Source organism: Aulonocara sp. 'chitande type north' Nkhata Bay, linkage group LG12 (assembly GCF_057382095.1).
Source record: "Aulonocara sp. 'chitande type north' Nkhata Bay isolate Kocher_YH1m ecotype deep benthic linkage group LG12, A_spYH_male_GT1.1, whole genome shotgun sequence".
Classification (NCBI taxonomy): Eukaryota; Metazoa; Chordata; class Actinopteri; order Cichliformes; family Cichlidae; genus Aulonocara; species Aulonocara sp. 'chitande type north' Nkhata Bay.
In genome coordinates, this window is record NC_141355.1 from 35,563,328 (window position 1) to 35,590,179 (window position 26,852).

The following is a 26,852-nucleotide window of genomic DNA, read 5'->3' on the forward strand; positions in this document are numbered from 1 at the left end:
TTTTATCCGATACCGGTGCCAAACCAGTACTTTTGAAATGGTGCCAGTGCTTAAACGGAGCTCGAACTGGTGCTTAAAGAATGGAGAACACAAACTTTGTCCAAAAACCTCTCATATTTAGCTGTTTTTTTCTAAAAAGATAACAATGTTAGCCTTTTCTGCGGCTATAGGGCATATATGGCATCACTCTGGGCTGGAAGCAGTGCTTAAACAATGGAAAAACACAAACTTTGTCCAAAAACCTCTCATGTTTAACAGAGTTGTTGCTAACAAGTCACAAACTTTCTTGTTTTTAGTCGAAACATCAAACCTGAACCCGAGACTTACAGTTAATTCACAGATATTCCATATGGCGTTTAGGTAACAGTGAAACAGAAGCAGAAGGTAGACTAATAAGTGTGGAAAGGCCACATACATAATGTAGCCTTCAATTTTACTAGATAAATAGAATCTTGCATACTGGAACATGGGTGAAAATAGGAAACATGGTGTAAAGTAATAGGTTATATAATTTATATTCATAAACCTAAATGGGATGGATCTAAACCTCATTTTTTATCACTTTGATGTTTATTTATTTATTTACTTATTTACCTGGTATGATTCCATACTTTCTAGGAACTTTAAACAACAGGATATTAAAAAAAAAAAAACGTTGTTGTTGTAGCTCCAAATGAAACAGAGACAAACCATCTGGGTTAAAATATCATACTTAAAAATGCAATTCAAGTAATTTCTTAAACATGTTTAATATCCATTTTATGTAATTATGCATGTAGATTTTTGAAAAATTCAAATAAAATGTGTTTGTGTTTGTGAAAGGTCTTCTATTAGCAAGTCAAAACAAAAAACAAAAAAACCCCAGAGCTATAAATCCAAGTTGTGTCCTGCATACAGCAGAGGGAGCTATTAATGTGAAAATGATCTTTGATGGAGTCATGTGTTATAACATTCTGGGTCCTTGCAAAATAAAATAACTTAATTTGTTTGTTTAGGGTTTTTTTCCCCTCACTTTTTGTCATGGACAGCACACTTCAGATATGCACCTCAGTGAGATGTCTGTTTTTGTAGTTTTATTAACAGTGACCTAAGCTTCATGCATATGATTAAACCTTTTTTTTTTCAAACTAAAATACAATATTTTGCAATGTTACATTTTAAAACATCTTGAATAATGGTAATTGGGTGTATACCTTCAGTTCTACAGGTTTATGGTTTTGAGGTTTGGGGAACAGACTAAGGAATGTTGGTGCTGCTTCAGCACAGGATGTGCTTTGAGCGTTTTAGTGTTTTGACTTCCTGTCTTTGGTTTATCACTCTAGGGACTCTTTTCACCTAACCAGTGTTCCACTGTATCATTTTTAATGAGAGTTTTCTTGCTGTTCTTTGTAGTTGGGTTGTTTTCCTTTATACTCTGATCATTTTCTCTAGTTTCTTGACTCAGACTTTTTGACTGATTGTCTTCATTGCTTCCAGCTGTCTCCTGTTTCCCATCCCTGTTCAGCTCACAGTGTAAAAAATAGACCTGTCATTCTCTTGTGATGTGTTATCTCTACACATTTCTGTTACGTCTTCTGCAGCTCTTTTAATTTATTCTGTTGCTCCCCTTGCTTAAGTTTTTAAACTTAGAATCTTCACTTAAAACTTGAACTTTATGTTCAGTGTTCTCTACCTGGGTTTATATATATGGGTTTTGGCACAGACACATTTTTAATGATGCATTTCCATGATTTGTTTGTATATTTTTTGTACTCATGTACATGTTACCCTAAAAGAAAAATCATGAATTTTTAATTCAATTCAATTCAATTTTATTTATACAGCGCCAAATCACAACAACAGTCGCCTCAAGGCACTTTATATTGGAAGGTAGTCCCTACAATACATACAGAGAAAACCCCCAACAATCAATATGACCCCCTATGAGCAAGCACTTTAGCGACAGTGGGAAGGAAAAACTCCCTTTTAACAGGAAGAAACCTCCGGCAGAACCAGGCTCAGGGAGGGGCGGGGTCATCTGCAGTGACCGATTGAGGTGAGGGGAGGAAGACAGGACAAAAGGCATGCTTGGGAAGAGAGACAGAAATTAATAACAAGTTTACAAGTAAACAGGTATTTTAGAGATATTGAGCAAATGGTAGTAAGTAGTCCTACATATTCCAAGGTTCCTCACAGTGTTACTGGAGGCCAAGGTAATGCCATCCAGAGTAAGATATCATATTTCTCATCATATTAGACTTTAGGTCCTATTACAATAGCCTCAGTTTTATCTGAATTTAGAATCGCAAAGTTACAGGTCATCAAGGTCTTTATGTCTTTTCCTGCAGTTTAACTAATGAGTGTCAAAAATCTGAAGTGGTTTTGTTAATTTCATTTTCCTGATTGTAACTGAGTTTAGAAGCAGGTGATTCACTTTGAAATGTAAATTCACCACAGTAGAAGAATACAGGAAGAGTTTGGTATTTAGGGCCCGAGTTCATCACTCCGCAAAAATATGCTACACACAGACTGACATTGGGGAGTGATCGGTAACCTCCTCAAGCCTGTAGGTAAAAGCTTTAATGGTGGAAGCGTTGAAACAGTAGGGCAGTGATTTAGAAAAGCTTCAGCACCGACATGTCAAAGGCAGAGAGGGGAAATTTACAGCTAAATAGACCACAAAAAGTAGAGGTTGGCTTTGTTATATGGCCCGGGGAAAGTGAGGCATGTTAGTGTGTATGCTGCAGCGCGGCTCGAGTTGCCAGCTAGCTCACAAGCATGACTGTTTTTATTCAATAAAACAACCTCCAGTGAAATAAATGTTTATTTACACTTTTTGATAAATAAAAAGTAAAACTGTTTAAGATTACAAAAATGATCTGCACCTGTGTGCCGTACTCGTGCAGTTAGGATCAGTTCACTCCCCTTACATTAAAAGTGACATTGTTATAATAAGAAGAAAAGGAAACAAAGAGGAAACACGAACTGACCCCAGATTACATTTAATAATCTCTTCAAATTATAAAATCCTAATAATTGAAAAGATACAAAAAACTAAACAAAAACTGAAATACAGATGTACAGTTATTCTGTTATTACATTCTACAATGTGACATATGTTTGTGGATTTAGCTAAGGTCCAGCCTTTAGGGAGATTAAAACATTTACAAACATGAGCCTATCAGACTGAGGCACAGCCTCGGTAACCTAAAGGGCACCAAATATTTACACTTCCAAATCATGTCGCCCTGTGCCACTGTGGAGTACATGCAGTCCTTTGTTAGGTAAACTAACACAGGACAATGTTGATCTGTGACGTTGTTGAAGGAGTGCAAGTCCTCAGTCAAAAATAAAAACACCCTCTGGAGACTCCATCAAAGCATTTAGTGGTTTCTTTCACAAACTGTCGTCATTCTGCTGAAGCTTTCAGACAAAGTTCCTCAACCTTGAGTTACATCAGTTTAGCTTCAAAAGAAACTGGAAAAGTGCTGGTATGGGAAGGTAAGCATTTATAAAATTTCAGTCTCACTCTTCAAGTATCCCGGTCTGCTACATGTGACAGATTTGAACTAAGTGAGTGCACTGCTTCGTTCTGGTGTCTACACGCTTAGGAAGCCTCCTTGTTTGAAAGATCACAGCGCTTTCCCTTTTAATGAGCTTTCAGTGGAGGAGCTTCTCAGTGTCCAACACAGTAATTGTCCATGTATGTAGGCATGAGCTCATAAACAAGGCCTCTAAAAACAGTGCTGGGGTCAGTGTCGTCTGATGGGTGGCTCCAGCTTGTTGGACAGGGCGGTGAGCACCTGGTCAAACTTAGAGTATCGCAGAGCCTGTTGCTCCTCGGCCCCCCGGCTCCCCCACAGCAGCCGCATCTGGAAATCAGTCAGGAAAAGCTCCAGGACTTCGGCCTGCTCCCCGAAACCTGCAACATCACATCAGTTTAACATTATTAGCAGCACAGGAGTGTAGAAAGGAACCAGAGACTACCATTTCTACCACAGAGGTCCCTGTAACTGGACCTGTCTCAAACATGAACAAGAACAGAATATATGTGTGTGAATAAGAGGGATGGACAGGGAAGCTGCAAGGAGCAGAGGTAATGAAGGTAGAGTTTAAATATCAGAGGTCAACTATCAGAATAGACATAAAGTGCACAAGAAAGGTGAAGAAGAGAGTGAAGCCAGGGTGGAGGGAGTGTGGATGAGCATGAGGGGTGATGTGTGACAGAAGCCAGAGCAAAGAGAAGTTTTATTACATGGAAGTGAGACCTGCGGTTGGCGTGACAAGAGGTGACATGACATCATACCCATAGGGCATAGGGTGCTCCTGATGGATGAAGACCCCATCAGGAGCAGAAGAAGAAAGGAAGAGTTTATTTACAGGAAGTGAAAGAGGAAGTTCTTGCAGTTCACTATACAGCCTTGGGTTGTTCATTTGGCCTACCAGGCGTGAAGCTATTTCTTACTGATTAATAATAATATAAACTTAAATAAACATAAACTTAAATATCAACTTAAAATAAACCATCAGATCAAGAATGACCTTAGAATGGGATTTAGGAAATTAAAACACTTTTCCTAATTATTTTTTATAATCAGATTATTTAATGCTGCAGCATGTACCAGTCTCTTCAATAAAAGGTTTCAAATGTAGTTTGACTTGCATGCATTTCATGCATGCCTCAATCTGACTTTATTATATTTTATTGCAGGTTGCCACCTGGTTGGAACCAGTGTGTTGGCCTTTTTCCAGATTGAAAAAAGAAAAAAAACATGCTCTAGGCTACCAACGCTTAAGTGGCTGCTAAGAAATGCTAGGCTACTTTTCTACTAAAACTTGAGGAAAGCAGTATTTAAAAAAAGAAAGGGGAAAACGTGAAAGCACATTAGAAACAACATGAAGAACAGCAGTAAGCTGCAGCACCTAACATGCGATCCGTGTTCCTGCAGTGGAATGGCAACTGTGTGGAGAGTAAATACAGCAGGTCCCAAGACGGATCCCTGTGGTCTTTCGTGTTTAAATTTTCTAAAGGTTTGTATTTAATTTGCTAATGTTATAAAGCAGACATACTGCATTTTGTTTTCGTCTCTCACCTTGTAATTTGCTCTCAGCGTTAGAGCGGTAGATGCCCCCTAGCTGGGCAATGGTTCTCGCCGCCCCGAGGTGGAACATGACCACTTCCACCCCAACTTCCACCGTCTCCCATAGTTCTGTCCCCTCCTCACCCACCACTGCATTCTTCTCCATCAGAGTCAGAAGAGGGAGGACGTGGGGGAAAGTGGTGTTGGACAGCGGACAGCTTTCTGGAGAGTTGAAAGACAGATACAGAGATCATGTTTGTTGTGGAAACAATGGTGCAGCACCAAGATATGAGCAGGAATTGTTTCTCCATGCTTTTATCATGTGGTGTCGAGTTCAGGAGACGCTCTACCTCTTCCATCGTTCAGGCTCTTCATAAATGGCCTGAGAGTTTTTTCATAGAGAATGGCACCTTCTGTGTGCCGCTGCCGTAACGCCATCCAAGTCTCCTGCAGACGGGACACCTGAAAGACCGAAGAACAACACTATTGCTTTTGTGCCTTCCTCTCGTTTTGTATATATTTGTTTTATTCAATTTGTCTTACTATTTGTATTACCTGCACAGCTGAACCCACAATTGTTTGACAGCTAATCTTATAGAAATTGTCCCTGTCTTTATTTTTTTCAGTCTGAAAATATAGTTGAGATGTATATGATTCCTAAAAATATTCAGAGGTGATGTCTTTTTTTATGTAAAGACAGTTTTGAATATATACAGAAACTTTGCCAGAAAAGACAGGCCAAGTTAAAAATATATATTAACAATAACTAAGAAAAAATATAAAATGAAGAAACTTTTCTGCATTTGAGTTAATAAAATCACTGAAAAGTTAATAAGTTATCAATAAATGACTTTGCACCTTTTGTTTGAGGATGTGATGAAGCGCCCTGATATCAGAATTGTGACATTTTACAGCCTGACACCTTGAGGCAGGGAAACCCAAAAGAAGGCCGAAGGCTAAATCATGTAAGTGATAACATTAAATATCAGTGGGCCTCTTAGCTATTCCTGAAATTAAGCATCTTCACTAAAGGTGAGTCACAGTAATAATAATAATAATAATAATAATAATAATAATAATAATAATGGATTGCATTTATATAGCACTTTTTGGGGCCCTCAAAGCGCTGTACAATTCCACTATTCATTCACTCTCACATTCACACACTGGTGGTGGCAAGCTACAGTTGTAGCCACGGCTGCCCTGGGGCAGACTGACAGAAGCGAGGCTGCCATATTGGGCCATCAGCCCCTCTGGCCATCACCAGTAGGCGGTAGGTGAAGTGTCTTGCCCAAGGCCCGGGGCTCGGACAGTCACATATTAAACAAATATGTAAGACTGCGGTCTTCCATTTGCGCAACATCTCTAAAGTTAGAAATATCCTGTCTCAGAGTGACGCTGAAAAACTAGTTCATGCATTTATTACTTCCAGGCTGGACGACTGTAATTCATTATTATCAGGATGTCCAAAAAACTCGCTGAAAAGCCTTCAGCTAATCCAAAATGCTGCAGCAAGAGTCCTAGCAGGGACTAGAAAGAGAGAGCATATTTCTCCTGTTTTGGCTTCCCTTCATTGGCTTCCTGTTAAATCCAGAATTGAATTCAAAATCCTGCTCCTCACATACAAGGTCTTAAATAATCAGGCCCCATCTTATCTTAATGACCTTGTAGTACCATATCACTCTATTAGAGCACTTCGCTCTCGCTCTGCAGGCCTACTTGTTGTTCCTAGAGTATTTACAAGTAGAATGGGAGGCAGAGCCTTCAGTTTTCAGGCCCCTCTTCTGTGGAACCAGCTTCCAGTTTGGATTCGGGAGACAGACACTAGCTCTGCTTTCAAGATCAGGCTTAAAACTTTCCTTTTTGCTAAAGCATAGTTAGGGCTGGACCAGGTGACCCTGAATCCTCCCTTAGTTACACTGCAATAGACGTAGGCTGCCGGGGGATTCCCATGATGCATTGAGTTTTTCCTTTCCAGTCACCTTTCTCACTCACTATGTATTAATAGACCTCTCTGCATTGAATCATATCTGTTATTAATCTCTGTCTTTCTTCCACAGCATGTCTTTTATCCTGTCTTCCTTCTCTCACACCAACCGGTCGCAGCAGATGGCCGCCCCTCCCTGAGCCTGGTTCTGCCGGAGGTTTCTTCCTGTTAAAAGGGAGTTTTTCCTTCCCACTGTCGCCAAAGTGCTTGCTCATAGGGGGTCATATGATTGTTGGGTTTTTCTCTGTATCTATGAAGCGCCTTGAGGCGACTTTTGTTGTGATTTGGCGCTATATAAATAAAATTGAATTGAATTTAATTGAATCTCTTCCACAGCATGTCTTTTATCCTGTCTTCCTTCTCTCACCCCAACCGGTCGCAGCAGATGGCCCCGCCCCTCCCTGAGCCTGGTTCTGCCGGAGGTTTCTTCCTGTTAAAAGGGAGTTTTTCCCTTCGCACTGTCGCCAAAGTGCTTGCTCATAGGGGGTCATATGATTGTTGGGTTTTTCTCTGTATCTATGAAGCGCCTTGAGGCGACTTTTGTTGTGATTTGGCGCTATATAAATAAAATTGAATTGAATTGAACCGGCAACCTTCCGGTTACAAGACGAACTGCCAACTCTTTGAGCCATGATTGCGCCCTTATCAGTATACACAGTAGGCAAGGGGTTACAGCCTCATGTTTGTTGTACTACGCTGTTCCATTAAGTCAATATTTGTTAATCTCTTACCTATACCCTGGTTTAACTTTACCCCGGGCAACCTTTGTTACACATCCCTTGCTCTTCCGGCTGTTTCCTGCGTGCTTCCCCTATCTCCATGAACACAAATAACCAAAGCTCCGTGCAGTGCATGTTTACCTGCGGAAGCTCCAAGGCTCTCATGACTGCAGCGAAGCCAAACATATTGCCCATTGTGCTCTTGAGCTCAGCAGCGATTTGGATGATTTTGTGAAGCAGGCAGGCTCGTTCTTCAGTCGTCCCCGTGCAGCCCAACACGTGCACAGCCAACATAATCGACATGGTTTGAAACCTGCAGGAATGTTATGTTATATCAGGTCATGTCAGCCCACACAGTGATCACACTTTGCTTAAAGAGATCCTTAAAGTCAGAACAAGACTTCCAACAGCAGGAATAGGGAGACAACATTGAAAGGGAAAGCAGACATATGACTAAATAAATCACGTAGTTAAAAGAAGGCTAAAAAAAAGATGGAAAGAATTATAAATTACTATGAATAAATTAGGAATAACACACCATGTCATTGCTGTTGTGACACTCCTGTGTATAAATGCCCCACTTAACAGCAGAAAGTCTTATAGCCTGGTAACAAAGCCAGGTTGGTCTCTCTAGTCTAGTCTACTAACTTAATTAGCAGCATTATAGTTTATGGTTCCAGTTTGTAAAAACATTTGATAGTAGATAAATTTGCAGATAACTAAAAACCAACTTGGTGGACAAAAGTCTAATAAGGCTCATGTCAGATATACACCGTTCTATCACGCTAATGAACAGCTGAACTGGTTGAACAGTATTCACCTCTCCAGCAGGTCTAGTCTTAACTGTTGTCCATGTGGCAGCGTGAGCAGCTCCATCCCGGAGGTAACGCCCATCATTCTTTGCACCTCTGGCGTGACCTCCAGAATTCTGGCCACCTAGGAACACACACAGATGTAAGAACTGCTGCATTAGATTTCAGTTAGCGGAAACAGGATGAGCAGGAAAATACACTTTAAAATCTCCTGAAACATCTGCATGTTTTCACACATCAGTAACACTTTGATTTAGAAATGGTTTAGAATTTGCATTCAAACAAATACCCCATAGTTTACCTGTTATCACTAACGCATAGCTAGCCCTAGATTTCCTTCAGCATAGTTGCCACTGCGTTCAGACTAAAATAAAGAAATCCCTAAACCTTTCTGCAGAGCTGCAGTCCATCCTTAAAAAAGTCCCTATTACTTTACAAATATTGATTAGAGCAGCTATAAACAGTACCATGCAGTCAGCCTTGGTGATGTGTTTGGCCATTGTCCTGGGATCGACCTCCACCAGAAGCTCCTTCACCCTCCGCAGGACGCCCACTTCTAGAGGCTTATTCTCTTTTCCCATCAGTGGTGACTGGTACCTGCTGGGTTTGAAACAGGAGACCGTCTCCACCACAGGTGAAAAGTACACATTCCCATCCTCGGCCCTCAGTGGGTCGACTCCCGCTGACCCCTCTTCTGCCTGCAGCCTCTCCACATAGCTCTGAGGACCAGGGTACAGCTCTGTGTAGCAGCTCCCGTCTGCATGAGAGGAGGGAGAGACCTGGGTGTGGTGAGGTTGGGGTCTGTCAAGATGCTGTCTCTGTAGGGTGCTGCTGGGAGAGGGCAGAGGTTGGACGGTGTCCGAGCGCCTCGGCAGGGACGGAGTCACAGTGGGAGTCCGGCTGCTGGACGGAGTTCTGGATGTGGGGGCTGAAGAAGAAGGGAGGGAAAATTAGGAAAAAGATGTTTACAAATATTTATCCGAATAAAGCAGAATAAATATATACATTTCGGACACTACTTGAGATACATAATAAGAGGAAGTGGCACATTCTATGTGGATGATTATTATAGACTAATGAACCCATGACAATGAAATATACTGATAGAAATATCATCAGTATAGCTGATCACTGTGGTTAATAGTTTTGAACAATTAATTTAGGGCTCTAAGGCAGAGAGGAATATTATACCATCATGGCTTTTGGGTTGACTCATAGTTAATTAATGGTAAACTTTCATATTTGTGCGCCTCTTATTTTCACCTTAGTCTGTGTCTTGGTGTTTCCCTTTTCCAGTTTAGTTCCTGCTTTATTTTGAAGGATAATTTCTTTTTTGCTTTCTGCATTTTCACTTCCTTTCTGTCAGTTTATTTCTGCCTTCATTATTGTCTAGACTGAGTTTACTGGTGCCATGATATTTCTCTCCCCGATTTGGATCTTTACTTTCATGTCATTTAGTTTATTCACCGTCTTGGTTTCTTTGACTTCACTCAGTCATGTCAGTTAATATCAAGCGGCGCTGCTCAATTTGTTTTTTAATAAACAGAAATGTAGATTCCTTTTTATCTTTAATTGTTGTCTCTGACTGCAATTAATCTACCGTGTGAGGACATCCAGTAGAATCATGTGAATCATTTAATTAATTAGTCTATTAATAGGACACACCTACAGTATAATGTATCTTTTGAAGACTTGCATTAACTCTTTCGAACTCTATTGCAGCTTTACTTGGGAATTTTTTCTTGTTAATGTTTTTTTTCCTGATCATTAACTCATGGCCTGCTATTTGCTTTAATGTGCAATTTATTTGTCTTGTGAAACAACACGTTCACTTTTTTAAGTCAGAGGGCGAGGTAATGAAGATCATGTAGATGAACTCACTATTTGAACACACTGTTTGATTAATGCACGCCAATAACCTTCTACTTACATCACACTCAATTACAACAGTTTATTTCTATGTTGCCTCCAATTTTTCAATTACTTCCATTTTATCCTCAAATGTCTTCACCCAAAACCATTCATTCATTTCAGATACACTTGCCTTTGTCTATAGTAACCTGTAGCAACAGTGTTATCTACTACATCTATAGATCAGAGTTCACAACATTTGATCCAGTTTTCTCTTATACAACCAACCTTGCTGCTGAAAACTACAAAAGGCTCTGAACCAGAGCCCGATGGCAGTCATTCACTCAGAGACCGGTGAAGCAGGCTGGACACACAACCAACAGGCTCTGGTTGAAACGTGAGATCTTTTTACAGGGACGCTCTAGGTAAGTACTTAGATCAAAAACCCAAAATCAGCAAGAGTTTTAGAAGATAAAATGGCATTTTAATGTAAACCCCAAATACCTTTAATGCTGTTTTAGAGCATTTCTTTGTGTAGTTACGCTGCGAGTTCTGTTCTGAAATATGCATGACCGACCAGCTAAGTAGTAGCATATGGATTCTCACAGAGGAACAGAATATTTCCCAGATGTCTCCTCTCAACAATAACAAGGCTGAGCTTTATGATTGCATGGAGGAATCTCACTATATAAACCATCCTCATTCACAGTCATAGTTTGTTCTGATCACAAGGAACAAAAGCAAGAAAAAGAATGAATTGTTTTGGAATCGGATGCATTTCAGCTTGGAAATTTGTTTTCTTTCGAAAAAAAGAAGGAAGCTTCAAAGGTCACACAAGTTCAGACTTTCTCAAATTAAATACAGAGAGAACATGGAGTTACTTTTTTTGATGCAAAACAGAAAGATTTTTCTTATAAAGTTTTGTTTTGATTATTTTAATTTTGGAACTAAGGAAAAAATGTTAAGTCTTGCAAGCACAAAAGGTCTTTCAATGGCAGCTTTTACAATATTTATAATTGTTGCTTTATAATTGCTTTATAATTTCATACCCACTAATGCTGGCAGCTGTGAAACAGGGAACAAAAAACAGCTTTGTTGCCTGCTTTTAAACCTCCTGAGATTTAGAGGCAGGAATTTTCACACTGCAGTTGAACCAGTGAGCTGCAGAAAATCTGGAAGCTATGCAAGTATTAAAGTAGGGTGCCTCAGCTTAGTGAAAAACAACTGGAAATCTTTTGTAGAAAGACTGGTGGTGGTGTGAATCAGGGTGGTTTTAGCTATACGGCAACCTTTGCTGTCAAACATAAACTGAAATGACTGAGTTATGTTATTTACTCAGATTAGTAATCTAGATCACTAATGATGTACATTGTAAAATACCACAGTATTTTACAATGCCACATTCCCAAAGTGAAATTACAAGGCTCAGAAGTTACCTTTTTAAGTACATCCCGACTTCTAATCAGGAAAATAAATTGGCCTCTTGGATTTGACTGTCATTCTTATGTTTAATAAGAATCACTAGATAGCATCTAATGTGTTCTTAAACATTCATAACTTTTTGGTTGTCATCATTGCAGGTTGCAGAAATCCATTGTCATTTCTTGATCTGGAGTCACTACATCACTGCCAATATCTTCCAGTGTGTATGCAGGAAGGAATTTTCTAAATCATTGTGTGGATGCTTAAAGGCATCCACACTATTGTTTTCCTGTTTCTCTTTATTCTTTATCCTACTTTATTGTGTGGATGCCTATTCAGGCATCCACACAATGAAACTTTAACTTTTAAATGTTCACAAATTATTGGGCTATTCATGTATTATTCAGCTTTTTCAAATCTTTTACCATTTTACTTTTATGCCTCTTAAAGTTTTGAGTTTCATTTTTTTTGATTTTTCACAAAATACATGCGTTGTTATGGTTGCTGTGCTCTTGGCTTCCAGTGTGCCACTGAAGGTTTTGCAGTCTTCTCTTCATGTCCGAACAACTTCTTGCTACTTGCTCAATTTTCACTCAACTTCCACACATTATACATCAAAACGTAGGTATTTTTGCTGGCTTTCAGAAAATGTCACTATCATTGTTGTGGGATTTATAGAATTTTGGCAAATCTCCTCAGACCAACACAAAGTCAGAAAACTCTCCATATAAAGTCAATGGAGAGTTTGTTCAAAATCACCGCTGCATTTCTGTAATGAGAGGCATATTCGAATCGTCATATCTCCTTAACGAAGCAAAGTTAAGACATGAGGCTTGTCCCGGTATATCTTCAGACACTCCTGACGCTCACAATTTAAGATTTTTTTTCTCACCTATTACCATTTGGCCATGAATTACGTTTGTTTGAGGGTAGGAAATTCGTCCTTCGCTCAGATTTCTTCAGATTTCAAACTCTGGAAATGAACCACTTTTTTCTCTCGTCATAACTTTTTGTTGGATTTCCACAGAGACCTGAAAATTTCCATGACTGTTCACCAAAGCCTGCTGTCTCTTATGGTGAAAGAATGATATCGATACTCCAAATAGATTTAGAGTTACAAAGCGTTGTTTGAGGGCAAGTCAAGGCAGTTTTTGCTTCGCTCTACTCAGTTATGGTGCATTAGAAGTCAAATATCTTTAATAATTCATATTTTAATGATAAATTGTCAACACTTTAAGATTCCCCCATCTCTTCTGAACAAAACGGTGTAAGAATGACCGTTCTAGCTCCTACGGTTAGGAAATTATGGTCATTTGTTTGAGGGGAGTCGTCATTATGAGAAATTAAAAGGCTCTCTCTCTCTCTCTCTCTCTCTCTCTCGCTGTCTCACACACACACACACACACACACACACACACACACACACGGAGAGAGAAGCAAGTTCTCAGTCAAGCAGCCTGGGAGCTGCTGAATTTGAATCCACCAATCAGAGAGGCTGTGCACTTTTTCCCGCCAAAACAGGTGCACAGCCTCTCTGATTGGTGGATTCAAATTCAGCAGCTCCCAGGCTGCTTGACTGAGAACTTGCTTCTCTCTCCCTGTGTGTGTGTGTGTGTGTGTGTGTGTGTGTGTGTGTGTGTGTGTGTGTGTGTGTGTGTGTGTGTGTGTGTGTGTGTGTGTGTGTGTGTGTGAGACAGCGAGAGAGAGAGAGAGAGAGAGCCTTTTAATGGGATGATCTCATTGTAAGATTCAAATTCAATATATTTAGAGTGGTTGACTGAATTGGATCTTGTGTGTGTCTCTCTCTGTGCATGTGTGTTTCCATATGTGTCCATATTTGTGATTGTGTGGCTGTTATATATTTTTTTTGCCGATTTTTTTCATTTAACAAGTATATTTGAAGGACCCTTAGCACGTTCAGCATTTTTTCAGCTGTCCATTTTGCTGTTTCTGTTTTTCTGTTTAAATTATTACTATTGTGCTAAATCATACTATTTCTGCTATTTTATAAGATTTGTGCCAAATATAGTATTTCTGATTAATTATAATTTTTCTACCAAATCATAGTACAATATTTTTGCTTTTTATAGGATTTTTATAGGATATTTATATTGCTTAATATAGTATTTCTTCTTTTTATAGTATTTGTGCTAAAACATAGTATTTCTACTAAATGTAGTATTTATGCTTAATCATACTATTTCTGCTTTTTATAGGATTTGTGCTTAATATAGTATTTCTGCTAAATTATAGTATTTCTGCTTTTTATAGTATTTGTGCTAAAACATAGTATTTCTGGTAAATGTAGTTTTTATTCTTAATCATACTATTTCTATATATTACTGCCAAGTCCCAAGGCAGCCAATCCTCTGTGAGGACTGGGACATTCAAATTTTCAAATCAGGGCCTGCACGGCTTCCCAGCCAATCATATATGTGGGCTGAGGCATTCAAATTTGCATATTGGGGCCTTCATGGCTTCTAAGCCAGCCAATCATATCTGAGGGCTGAGGAATTCAAATCCACAAATCAGGGCCTGCACGGCTTCCCAGCCAGCCAATCATATATGTGGACTGAGGCATTCAAATTTGCATATTGGGGAATTCGTGGCTTCTAAGTCAACAAGTCATCCATGTCATATATCTCTAAAAATTCATATTTTAATGATAAATTGTCAACACTTGAAGATTCCCCAATCTCTTCTGAACAAAACGGTGTAAGAATGACCGTTCTAACCCCTACGGTTAGGAAATTATGGTCATTTGTTTGAGGGAAGTTGTCATTATGAGAAATAGACTGCAAAAATCCTGTGTCTCTCTGTGCTGCGTGCACCTGTTTTGGCGGGAAAAAGCGCACAGGCTCTCTGATTGGTGGATTCAAATTCAGCAGCTCCCAGGCTGCTTGACTGAGCTAGAAACTTACTTCTCTCACCCAGTGTGTGTGTGTGTGTGTGTGTGTGTGTGTGTGTGTGTGTGTGTGTGTGTGTGTGTGTGTGTGTAATAGAGAGAGAGAGACCCACTTTAGGGCAGCATCTCATTGTTGGAAAAACATAATATATACAGACTGGTTGACTGGCATAGACCCTCTGTGTGTCTCTCTCTCTGTGCATTTGTGTATACATATTTGATTTTATGTGTATCTGTTGGCTGTTTCTTCTTGTTTTTTAATTTATTTTTATTTCTTTATTTTTTTTCACAGGTGAACAACAATTAGTTTTGAGGGAACTTAACCATGTTCTGTTTTTTTTTCATCTTGTCATTTTACTTTTCCAATATTGCTACTTCAGTTATTGCTATTCTGCTCAATCATAGTATTTGTTCCAAATCATTGTTATTATGCTATATTGTAGTATTTCTGCTAAATCATAGTATTTCTACTATATTATATTTTTCTTTCTAAATATAGCATTTCTGCTATATAATTGTATTTCTGCTATGTTATAATATTTGTGCTAAACCAGAGTATTTGTGCTTTATCATAGTATTTCTGCCAAATGATAGTATTTCTGCCAAATTATAATATTTTTGCTAAAACATAGTCTTAATTTAAAATTACAATATTCATAGTTCATCACAGTGTCTCTGGTAAATCACAGTATTTCTGCTGTGTTGTACTATTTTTCTAAATCATAGTGTTTCTGTAATGTTCAAGTATTTTTGGCTAAATATATTCTTTCTGTTATCTTATACTATTTCTCCTAAATTCTTGTATTTTTGAGAAGTTATGTTTCTGGTAAGTTACAATATTTCTGCTAAGTTCTGCTATGCTATTGTATTTCTGCCAAGTATTATGTTTCCTCTAAGATATTGCAGTTCTGCTAAGTTATTACATTTTAGCAAAGTTCTTTTGCTTCTGCAAAGTTTTTACAATTTCTGCAACTTTTCAGTTTTTTCACCTACTTTTTGCATACAGCTTCAGCTTTAAAGCATCCACACTGCATTTTCGCAGGAAATGCAAATTTTTCTAGTTTTTGTTTGTTTTTAAGTTCATAGAAACCCTTAAACTCAAGGCCCTTACTAAACAGAAGGAGAGATTTAACATCTTGACATCTTTGTCAGAATCTCTTTCAGAGATGTGCCATCCAAACTTGCTGGCACTTGCAGTGCTGCTATGCTCTACATTATTGGTAAATGGAGGGAAAGTCTTGGTGTTCCCTGTGGATGGAAGTCACTGGATCAACATGAATATCATCATCGCAGAGCTTCACTCCAGAGGTCATGAAGTCACAGTGGTGCGGCCAAACGACACCTGGTACATCAAGTCAGAGTCCCCTCACTACAAAACCATCACTATAAATTCCTCAACCGGATTTGATGAAGAGCGTTATGGGGGATTTGTTATGAAAACACTAATCATGCGTCGACAAGGTGCTTCACTGTGGACTCGATTATCAATGGAGCATGACTTAGTGAAACAGATGTATCAAATACATGTCAAGGTGCTTGAGATGGTGGAGGGAATGTTTGAGGATACCAACCTGATGCAGAGCCTCCGTGATGCCAAATATGATTTGGTTCTGACTGATCCTACGATTGGTACAGGTGTTCTTATGGCTCACCGTTTGGGTCTTCCACTTGTCTTTAATGTCCGATGGACTATTCAGGGTGAAGGCCATCTAGCAATTGCACCTTCCCCACTCTCTTACGTCCCCATACCAGGGACAGAGCTGACTGACAAGATGACTTTCATTCAGCGTGTCCAGAATATGCTCTACTTTTTCTTCACATGTTTTCAAATTTGGTACGTCACAGAATCAAACTACAAACCATTTGTCCATCGTCATTTTGGCAGTGATGTACATTACATGGAGCTGTTTCAGTCAGCAGACATCTGGCTGATGAGAAACGATTTCACCTTTGAGTTCCCTCGACCCACAATGCCAAACATTGTCTACATGTCAGGATTTCAGTGCAAACCCTCCAAGCCCCTGCCTAAAGAGCTAGAGGACTTTGTGCAGAGCTCAGGTGAACATGGTGTCATTGTGATGACACTGGGGTGTGTGGTGGAAAAACTTCCAGAGGACATCGCTGAAGACATTGCTGCTGCTTTTGCAGAACTTCCTCAGAAGGTGATTTGGAGGCACAAAGGCAAAAGACCATCCACCCTTGGTAATAACACATTAATTTTGGACTGGTTACCCCAAAATGACCTCCTGGGTCACCCCAAGACCAGAGTGTTTGTGGCCCATGGAGGCACCAATGGGATACAGGAGGCCGTTTACCACGGTGTGCCCCTGGTTGGCCTGCCACTTATGTTTGACCAGGCTGATAACTTCTTCAGGATGAAAGCAAGAGGTGTGGCCAAAGTCCTTGATATTGCAACAGTGAACAAAGAAAACTTCTTGGAGGCGCTAAAGGAGGTACTCTACCAACCATCCTACAGGGAGAAGATGAAGAAGCTGTCCAGCATCCAAAGAGATCAGCCTATGAAACCGCTGGACCGAGCCATGTTCTGGATCGAGTTTGTCATGCGGCACAAAGGAGCGGCGCACTTAAGGACGGAGTCTTACAAGATGTCCAGCATCCAGTACTACTCAATCGATGTAGCAGCCTTTCTGCTTACAGTTATTCTGCTAGTATTTACCATTTTTATTTCAGCAGTCAAGTTTCTGTTGCATAAGTTATTTTACAGAAACAAAGTCAAAAAGGAATGATGATTGTTTTGCAAAAATTGTATGCTTGTCGACTGTTCTCTATTCAGAAGAAGGACAGAGATAAATTTGTACTGGTAGTGTAACAAACCTGAGTGTGTGTGCAGCTCAATTCAGCTATACAAATCTCACATTTTCTAATGACCTCAGTCTAGCCATATTTCAGATGTATTTTTGCTTATTTGTCAGTATCTTAAAAACTTAAAATAGAAATTATTTTCAGTGTTGTTCAGGGAAAAGTTAGTAAATGAAGCAAGCAAATCAATGAATCAGTTATGGGTTTATATTCATTTGATTTGGAATAGTCTGCTGTTTAAACACTTTAAGAATCACCACATTTCCTACAATTGTCTAACCGTTAAACAGGGACACAATTAAATGTTTCTGACTGTCGTATGGTGATGATGCCTAATCCTTTATTAAGAGCACATAAGAAGAGTTTGGTCTCATGCAGTTCTCAACAATAGAATATATTGTTTTTATATGTATTTTTGTAGAAATTTCACAGAATTTTATGGTGATATTTTTTAAATTTATTACTAAAACTTATGTATCCTGACCAACTTATTCACAGTAATATAGAACCAGTGTGCAAGTAGCTGACGTTCACTATGTACTGTATATTTTCCCACTCTATTTTAAACGTTGTTGGAATAGGGCTTTGGAGTTGACGTCACGCCGCAATGCATTGTGGGAGCGCAGCTCCATTTTCGGGGTCTACGAATCAAAACAAACACACTGTGTTGGAACGACGAAGAAACATGCTTAAAAGCAGCTCAAAAGAAAACGGACGGTATAGAGACCGATTGCGTCCAGAGGCGAAGCAGCGGTACTTGAAAAAAATAAAGTGCATCGCAAATCTGGACCCATATGAAATACGGCAGTGGAGTAAAGACCCAGACGACTTACCGCCACTGTCCTACCCCGATATCTTCACGTATCTTGTTTGTGGAGTAAGCGCTTACACAGCGAACCAGTTTCGTAATTACAAGTCACTGGAGGCGCACATCCAATTTACAAATGGCTGGGTGCAAGATTTGGCTATTTTCAAGCCGCCAAACTCTGAGTACGTCGTCAAAGTAAGTCAGCTGGAGTGCATCGAGTGAAATAGCCATTTTCCACCCCCCACCATAATTAATGTTATACATTTATCATTGAACTGCTAAAATATCGTTATCATATTATATGCCCGTAATTGTAAAGTACATGCAAATTAACACATTGATAATTGGGCAAATTATTAACGCCAATTTGTGTCCTTCCTGTCTCATTTCATTTATTGTCTTTACATCAACCAATCAAGTCACTCCATTCGATGTTTGATCGCAATTTCTATAACTTCCGAGACCACCAACGATGATATTATTCAGCTATAAAGTGTGATGTGAACATATTTAGAACTTACCGGAATGAAAATGTCTTGAGCACACCAACTGATATCTGGAGACGTAACAGAACTTGATATCAGCTCGTCTCACGGCTGCTATCCAGGCTAGACGCCTTCGTTTGGTAACATCCGATACATGAGCTCCTTCATGTTGCTTCCAGGTTGGGAAAGCATAAAAAGACAATCCAAACTTATTCCCGTGCCGGTTGTAAGATCGAACATTGCAGCCGACCACACAGCAAGTACGAACCATGGCTATGCTTTCGCTCCTTACTAGTGATGTGCGGATCGATCCTGAAATATCGATTCCTCCGATACCAATCATTTATGTTCTAGAATCGATTCTCACATTAAAATATCGATATTTTAGTAATTTAGAGTAAATTTGTAGTTTATCATTAACAGGAACACAGTGGAAAGAAACTATAACATTCGGATTGCCTACATTCAAAGGAACTACTTCCTCTTCCGCCTTTCATAGTCATGTGCGAAATACGGCTGTATAAATGTCTCGCAGCCCCTTGGCGTGCGCACTCACAACAATGGCTGAGCGTAATTGTGCGGATGTATTTTACCTCCACAAACAGCTGAGCCGTGGTTTGCAATAAATGTGGCAAAAAAAGTGAGGTGTTGTGGCCATACTTGCCAACCTTGAGACCTCAGAATTAGGGAGACATTCAAAGGGGCTGTTTGGGCGGATAAATATATTTTACAGGGTTTATTTATCGGATAAAATACGTTAAATGTCACCGTTATTATTGGCCGGCCCGGAAACAGCGGGGGTGTCCAAATTCAGAGGCTGCTTCCACCTGAGGACCGGCCTTCGCGGTCTAAAGAAAGCCGGGTAGTACGTCACGAGCTCCCTCGGTGGAGTGAAACTCTGCCGTCTGCTCCTTGCTGTCTAAAATATAACCGGACACTGACGTAAACTCTTCTGTTTAATCAGTTTTCTGTTTGACGTTTATTCAGCTGTGTGAAAACCCCGGAGGAACCCTCCCGAGGGAATAATAAAGTTTAATTTAATTTAATCTAATCTAATAACTTTAATCTCAGCCAAACCGATTTACTCACGAACAAATAAAACACTGAAAAAGCCAAACAAGAACATTTTTAAGTTATCAAAGTGACTTGTACATCATGTTTAACCCGAGTGGTGAAAGACCGCGGGGGTTTGAAGACGATGTGTCGGTCGGCTCAGATATTTGAAGTTTACACAGCTACATTCTCACCTGAAAATATGTTAAAAGTTTTTTTGCGACCCAGAAAGAGAAATAAGAGTGATATTAAAACTAAGTCGCTGCCGTCATTGTTGGAAACTGGAATTGGCTGGGCCGCGCTATGAATTCTGCGATATGCTTTTTCAACTTTGTTGTCCGGGTGGAAAATCTGGAGAAAGGTGGGATTCTCCCGGAAAAATCGGGAGGGTTGGCATGTATGGTTGTGGCAACATCACTAACCTTGTCAAACACCTCAGAGTAAATCATATCACAAAATATGACGAGCGTATGTTGAGGCGAACTGAAGAGGAGGAGAGGGACAGGTGCTGCTAGGGTGAGAGTCTCTCACGGAGTCCTTTAGTCCTCCAGGCAGGCAAGGTGTTCAAATAGCACACAACTTTAGTTTTTTTATTTCTATATGATGAACTCTGCATTATTAAGTGATAAGAAGAAGGTATTCTGATGTCCTGTAATCATTATGACGCTATAATTTGAGATACAATAAATAAAATCCGTTTTGTACAAAGTATCGGTATCGGATCAGTATCGTCGATACCACCCTGAATATTACTTGGTATCGGATCGGAAAGGAAATCAGTGGTATCGCACATCACTACTCCTTACTTAGACCCCCAAAATGGCGGATCGGGCCAAAATCCTTTCCACGCCCACCCCCGTGACATCACGCTCCAAAGCCCTATACAAAATAAAGTAATTTGAAAGCTGATACAACTTGATACACGCACTTTATTACATTTAACTATGGATCACTATTCATCACTTTGCTGTTTTAACAAAAAATAAATACAGAAATGTCTTCATTGTTAAATTTAATAACATGACTACATTTAACTAGTTAAAACATATATTCAGGATTCATTAAAGTTTTCCATCTGACACCTATTTATTATGCAATTTTTCTTTTTTCATTGAGGGATAATTGAAGTCACTATTTTTGTCAAGTTTCAGCTTTACCATTTTGTTACATGAAACATTTTAAAAGTTCTTATTGTTTTTACTCTTAAACTTTTTGAGGTCGAAGTCATCATCAGCAATTACCCCCAACCCCGAGTAGTATTTATTTAAAACTGTTTCCTAAGGTTTTGATCATCAGACAAAAAACTACTAAACATTCTCACTGATGATATATGAAAAACTATGAAGGGTTAGGTTTAACGTGATTACCTTTCATGAAGCACTAACGTCTTATTTGATGCGTGAGTAAAGTGAAGTATTGGACTGTATCACTTTACTGGAAGAACGTGAAAGCTGAAGAATTTGTTCAAACTGGTCTTATCCTGAAGAACAGAAATTTTCCATCACTTTCTAATAAGAAATAAAGAAGCTTATCGGTGTTTCCTTACATTATTTAATTTGACCTGAATCAATGCAAGTTTTTAGTTATTGAAACCAAAGAAGACTTGTAGGACAATCTCATAGTGTTTAGAGTTTCACTTTAGTTTCTCAAATTCACCCGCATTTCATTATTTTATTTTTATTTTATTTTATTTTTTTCAAATGGTACAGTGAATTCTGCCTTTTTTCCTCATATTTACACTTTAATTAAGATCATATTAACAGTCTGGGGTTCCACACCACAATCACCTTTACTGTGCAACATGCTCGTCTCTAGCTCCCAAACTTCTTGTCAGCCTCTATTTACTGAAGGAACACAAACTTTAACTTATCTCTTAAAAGAAAACAGATAATGAGCAAAGTCATATTTAAAAACAAAAAGTAAAAGATTAAATGTTAAACATGAATATTCATAAGAATCAATGAAGTTTACATATATAAATGTTGACTCTAGAATTCAAATAAAGTACACAAAGGTTTAGCTGATTGTAACGTTTGAAATTAACTCTAATCAAGAGGACAAGTTTCACGTTTTTTGTTGGAATCATTGTTTAGTCATACAGAAATTATTTCCTGTTTTGCTGTTTCTTTGTGACTATGGTGTTAAAAAGGTATGAAAATTTAGCGGCAAAGTCACTAACTTATCAATAATGAGATCAACAGGAGATACTCACTGCTGTGAGTAAGAGGCTCATGACTTTAAGATAATAATCTACATCTATAACTTAACCTTTAAATCTGAGTTTTTATCTTAAAAGCCAAAACCAAAGCAGACCTGGCAAATACATCTGACCTCCAAATTTATATATTGGCCAGTCCATATTTTCCCAACTTAAACTTTATCTCAGGTATATCTGTCATTAGTTATTAGGGTGATACAAGCTCTTGAACTCAAACCATTTGCTTAAGAAATAATCTAACATCTTGACATTTTTGTCAGAATCTCTTTCAGAGATGTGCCATCCGAACTTGCTGGCACTTGCAGTGCTGCTATGCTCTACATTGTTGGTAAATGGAGGGAAAGTCTTGGTGTTCCCTGTGGATGGAAGTCACTGGATCAACATGAATATCATCATCGCAGAGCTTCACTCCAGAGGTCATGAAGTCACAGTGGTGCGGCCAAACGACACCTGGTACATCAAGTCAGAGTCCCCTCACTACAAGACCATCACTATAAATTCCTCGGCCGGATTTGATGAAGAGCGTTTTGGGGGATTTGTTATGAAAACACTAATCATGCGTCGACAAGGTGCTTCTCTTTGGACACGTTTATCAATGGAATATGATTTAGTGAAAGAGTTTTATGAAATGAATAAGAAGGTGCTTGAGATGGTGGAACGCATGTTTGAGGATACCAACCTGATGCAGAGCCTCCGTGATGCCAAATATGATTTGGTTCTGACTGATCCTACGATTGGTACAGGTGTTCTTATGGCTCATCGTTTGGGTCTTCCACTTGTCTTTAATGTCCGATGGACTATTCAGGGTGAAGGCCATCTAGCAATTGCACCTTCCCCACTCTCTTACATCCCCATACCAGGGACAGAGCTGACTGACAAGATGACTTTCATTCAGCGTGTCCAGAATATGCTCTACTTTTTCTTCACATGTTTTCAAATTTGGTACGTCACAGAACCAAACTACAAACCATTTGTCCATCGTCATTTTGGCAGTGATGTACATTACATGGAGCTGTTTCAGTCAGCAGACATCTGGCTGATGAGAAACGATTTCACCTTTGAGTTCCCTCGACCCTCAATGCCAAACGTTGTCTACATGTCAGGATTTCAGTGCAAACCCTCCAAGCCCCTGCCTAAAGAGCTAGAGGACTTTGTGCAGAGCTCAGGTGAACATGGTGTCATTGTGATGACACTGGGGACGCTGGTAGAAGAACTTCCAGAGGACATCGCTGAAGACATTGCTGCTGCTTTTGCAGAACTTCCTCAGAAGGTGATTTGGAGGCACAAAGGCAAAAGACCATCCACCCTTGGTAATAACACGCGAATCTTGGACTGGTTGCCCCAAAATGACCTCCTGGGTCACCTCAAAACCAGAGTGTTTGTGGCCCATGGAGGCACCAATGGGATACAGGAGGCCGTTTACCACGGTGTGCCCCTGGTTGGCCTGCCACTTATGTTTGACCAGGCTGATAACTTCTTCAGGATGAAAGCAAGAGGTGTGGCCAAAGTCCTTGATATTGCAACAGTGAACAAAGAAAACTTCTTGGAGGCGCTAAAGGAGGTACTCTACCAACCATCCTACAGGGAGAAGATGAAGGAGCTGTCCAGCATCCAAAGAGATCAGCCTATGAAACCGCTGGACCGAGCCATGTTCTGGATCGAGTTTGTCATGCGGCACAAAGGAGCGGCGCACTTAAGAACGGAGTCTTACAAGATGTCCAGCATCCAGTACTACTCAATCGATGTGGCAGCCTTTCTGCTGGCAGTTATTCTGCTAGTATTTACCATTTTTATATCAGCAGTCAGGTTTCTATTGCGTAAGTTATTTTACAGAAACAAAGTCAAAAAGGAATGATGATTGTGTTGCAAACTGTGTATGCTTGCCATCTGTTGTCTATTCAAGAGAAGAACAGAGATAAATTTGTACTGGTAGTGTAACAACCTTGAGTGTGTGCAGCTCAGTGCAACAATACAAACCTCACATTTTCTAATGACCTCAGTCTACTCATATTTTAGATGTCTTTTTGTTTATTTGCATTTGGATCTTGAAACTTTGAAACGGAAATACATTGCAGGAAAGTTTGGTGACAAAGTAGAAAATAAGTAAAGGAATGAGTTGTGGGTTTAAATTAATATGATTTTGAATATTTTGCTGTTCTAAACACTTTAAGAATCACCACATTTCCTAAAATTGTCTAACAGTTAAACAGGAAGACAATTAAATGTTTCTCATGCCTGTATGGTGATGATGTTTAATGCGTTATTAAGAGCACATAAGAAGAGTTTGGCCTCGTGCAGTGCTCAACTATAGAATATATTTTATTACATGTATTGCTGCAGAAATTTCACAAAACTTTTTTGGAGATATTTTTCAAATTTATTAAAAAAAAAAAAACTTCTGTAACCTGACCAACATATTCACAGTAATATAGAAACAGTGTGCAAGTAACTGAAGTTCACTGTGCAGGGCTCTAGAGTGCGACCAATTTGGTCGCAAATGCGACCAAATTTTTCAGTGGTGCGACTAAAAAAAAATATTTGGTTGCACCTGTGCGACCAACTGTTCGGGTAGCAAAAAAAAAAAAAAAAAATCTGCAACCTTCCCTGTGGTCAACAACAGACACACATTTTGCCCCTATCGTGGACTTAACCAATCAGAGATAGTCAGGGGCGGGACCTCTCTGATTGGCCGTGGTCCAGTTGAAAGTGCAGGTGGAAGTGGGAGGTGAGGAGCTTGAATAAAGCGATATCAATTCATTAAATCCTGAATCGACTTTTAAATATAACTGTGTTTTGCCAGAAACGCCAGATTCTCAGATTAAAGCTCACAAAACCATTTCAACAACAACCAAACAGCAAATGAGAGCAGGTACACGGATTCCACACAAAGACGTAAACACAGAACGGACCGACGCATCAGAATCAACTTTGTCTTTCTCGGCTTTCTCACCCGACGGCCCGTAGACGGACACGCTGTCGGAGCTTAGCGATCCTGATGCGTCCGGTACGCGCTGTGATTACGTCTTTTTGCGCTGATTCTGAGCTGCAGGTTTTGTCTCTCTCCAACCAAAATTCACCGAGCCAGCAGCAAAAGAAGCAGCAAACTACGCTTCACATTTGATCAATGTCGTCATGAATTTTGCTGTTTTGCTTCCACGACTATTAAAATCACACTTCATGCACAGTTAGCTCTCTCTCTATCTCTCTCTGTACTTCAAGAACAGTTTCCCGTCTCCAATCTCTGTTTTCTGTGTTATTCATTCGCTTATTACCCACCAGTCTACTGTTGTTTACAGCGCTGTGGCTGCTGTCTTTTTCTTTTTCACTTAAATGACCTCGGACAAGAAAGCCTGTTTTTTCTGTTATTCAATACTGAAGAAATTTAAACTTTATATGCAGAACATTGTAGAATATTTTTAAGGTTATCTGCTATAAAAAGCCAGACCAGGAAAATCTCCTTCATGTTTTTCTGTGTTTTATTCTCAGTTACTTTCACACAAAGGCATCTGCTGTGATGTTCACAATTCTGAAGAAGTCAGTACTGATAAATGATGAGAATTATAATATTTCTGACTGTCTGAGGCTAAGTTGAATCGAATTGGGACTTTGAAAACCGGAATCGAATGGATTATAGAAATCAGTGATGATACCCAGCCCTAGTGAGCAGCCTAGGCACGACAGAAGTGGATGTAGCTGTAATAGGAAAAGAACTATTGCTAACTTTTCTGTTAAGGCCTGATCCTTCTGAAATTCATAGCCAGTGCTCTGACACGGTGTCATCAATCTTTGAATGCTGAAAAAGCACAGTGTATCCAGAAAAACACATTATATTATAGAAATTATTATAAAATTTGTGTACGCCTAACTTTTGTGCCGGTACGCCCATGGCAAAAAGTTAGTCTAGAGCCCTGCTGTGTACTGTATATTTTTCCCACTTTATTTTAAATGTTGCTGGAATAGAAAATAAAGTAAGTTGAAATCTAATACAACCATTTTGGTGCACTGTATTACATATTACCATAGAACACTATTGATCACTTTGTTGATTTAAAAAAATATATACAGCAATGTCTCCATTGTTACATTTATTTTTAACTTAACTACATTTAACTACAGAGCCCCGCAAGGGACATTGGAGGAAAAAAAAAAAAAAGATGAACTTTAGTGAAACCTCGCAAAATAGGCTGCAATCATTCGCAGGTCGCATTTGAAGGCTGAGTCGGTGTATCCTTCGTGGCTACTTAGTTTTAATATTACTCTTTCTGGGTGACAAAATAAACTTTTAAGATATTTACAGGCATGAATGTAGCTGTGTAAACTTCAAATATCTGCACTTTTTATCAAGACATCAATTATTTGCAAAAGTGCACCGACGTTTTCGGAGACATCTGTTACCCACCAGCTCAAAGTTGACCGGGAGGTCGAGGCCCACTAGAGCTGGGGGGAACACCGTACTCGCAAAAGTTTTGCGAGATCTCGCAGAAGTTCATCTTCTTCTTTTTTTTTTTTCTGCAATGTCCCTTGCGGGGCTCCGTATTTAAGTACTTGAATCATATATTCAGGATTTAGGAAAGTTTTTCATCTGACACCGATTTATCATGTGAGTTTTCTTTAGAAGTCAAGTTTTTTTGTCAGATTTGAGAAGTACACTTTTTTGTTTTCTTTTTTTAAAACATGAAATATTTGAAAAGTTCTTATTGTTTTTACTTTTA

At 39.3% G+C, this 26,852-nt stretch overlaps 1 protein-coding gene and 2 pseudogenes across 3 annotated transcripts; 2 read left to right on the forward strand and 1 right to left on the reverse strand.

Annotated features, from left to right (window-relative positions):
* Nucleotides 1–2,789: 2,789 nt before the first annotated feature.
* On the reverse strand, nt 2,790–19,140 carry LOC147317969 (SH2 domain-containing protein 3C-like). The gene is made up of 7 exons (XM_086257968.1): nt 18,906–19,140; nt 9,046–9,506; nt 8,587–8,702; nt 7,908–8,079; nt 5,411–5,522; nt 5,073–5,282; nt 2,790–3,901 (listed from the first exon to the last, which is right to left on the reverse strand). Exons 1-7 carry the CDS (start codon nt 19,138–19,140, stop codon nt 3,732–3,734), a joined length of 1,476 nt encoding a protein of 491 aa, XP_086114094.1. The 3' UTR covers nt 2,790–3,731.
* LOC147317970 (UDP-glucuronosyltransferase 2A2 pseudogene) lies at nt 10,726–17,893 on the forward strand (annotated as a pseudogene). Its single transcript, XR_015131908.1, has 2 exons — nt 10,726–10,854; nt 15,909–17,893. The product of XR_015131908.1 is annotated as a UDP-glucuronosyltransferase 2A2 pseudogene (transcript).
* LOC147317971 (UDP-glucuronosyltransferase 2A2 pseudogene) lies at nt 10,763–26,129 on the forward strand (annotated as a pseudogene). Its single transcript, XR_015131910.1, has 2 exons — nt 10,763–10,854; nt 22,401–26,129. The product of XR_015131910.1 is annotated as a UDP-glucuronosyltransferase 2A2 pseudogene (transcript).
* The last annotated feature ends 723 nt before the right edge of the window (nt 26,130–26,852 follow it).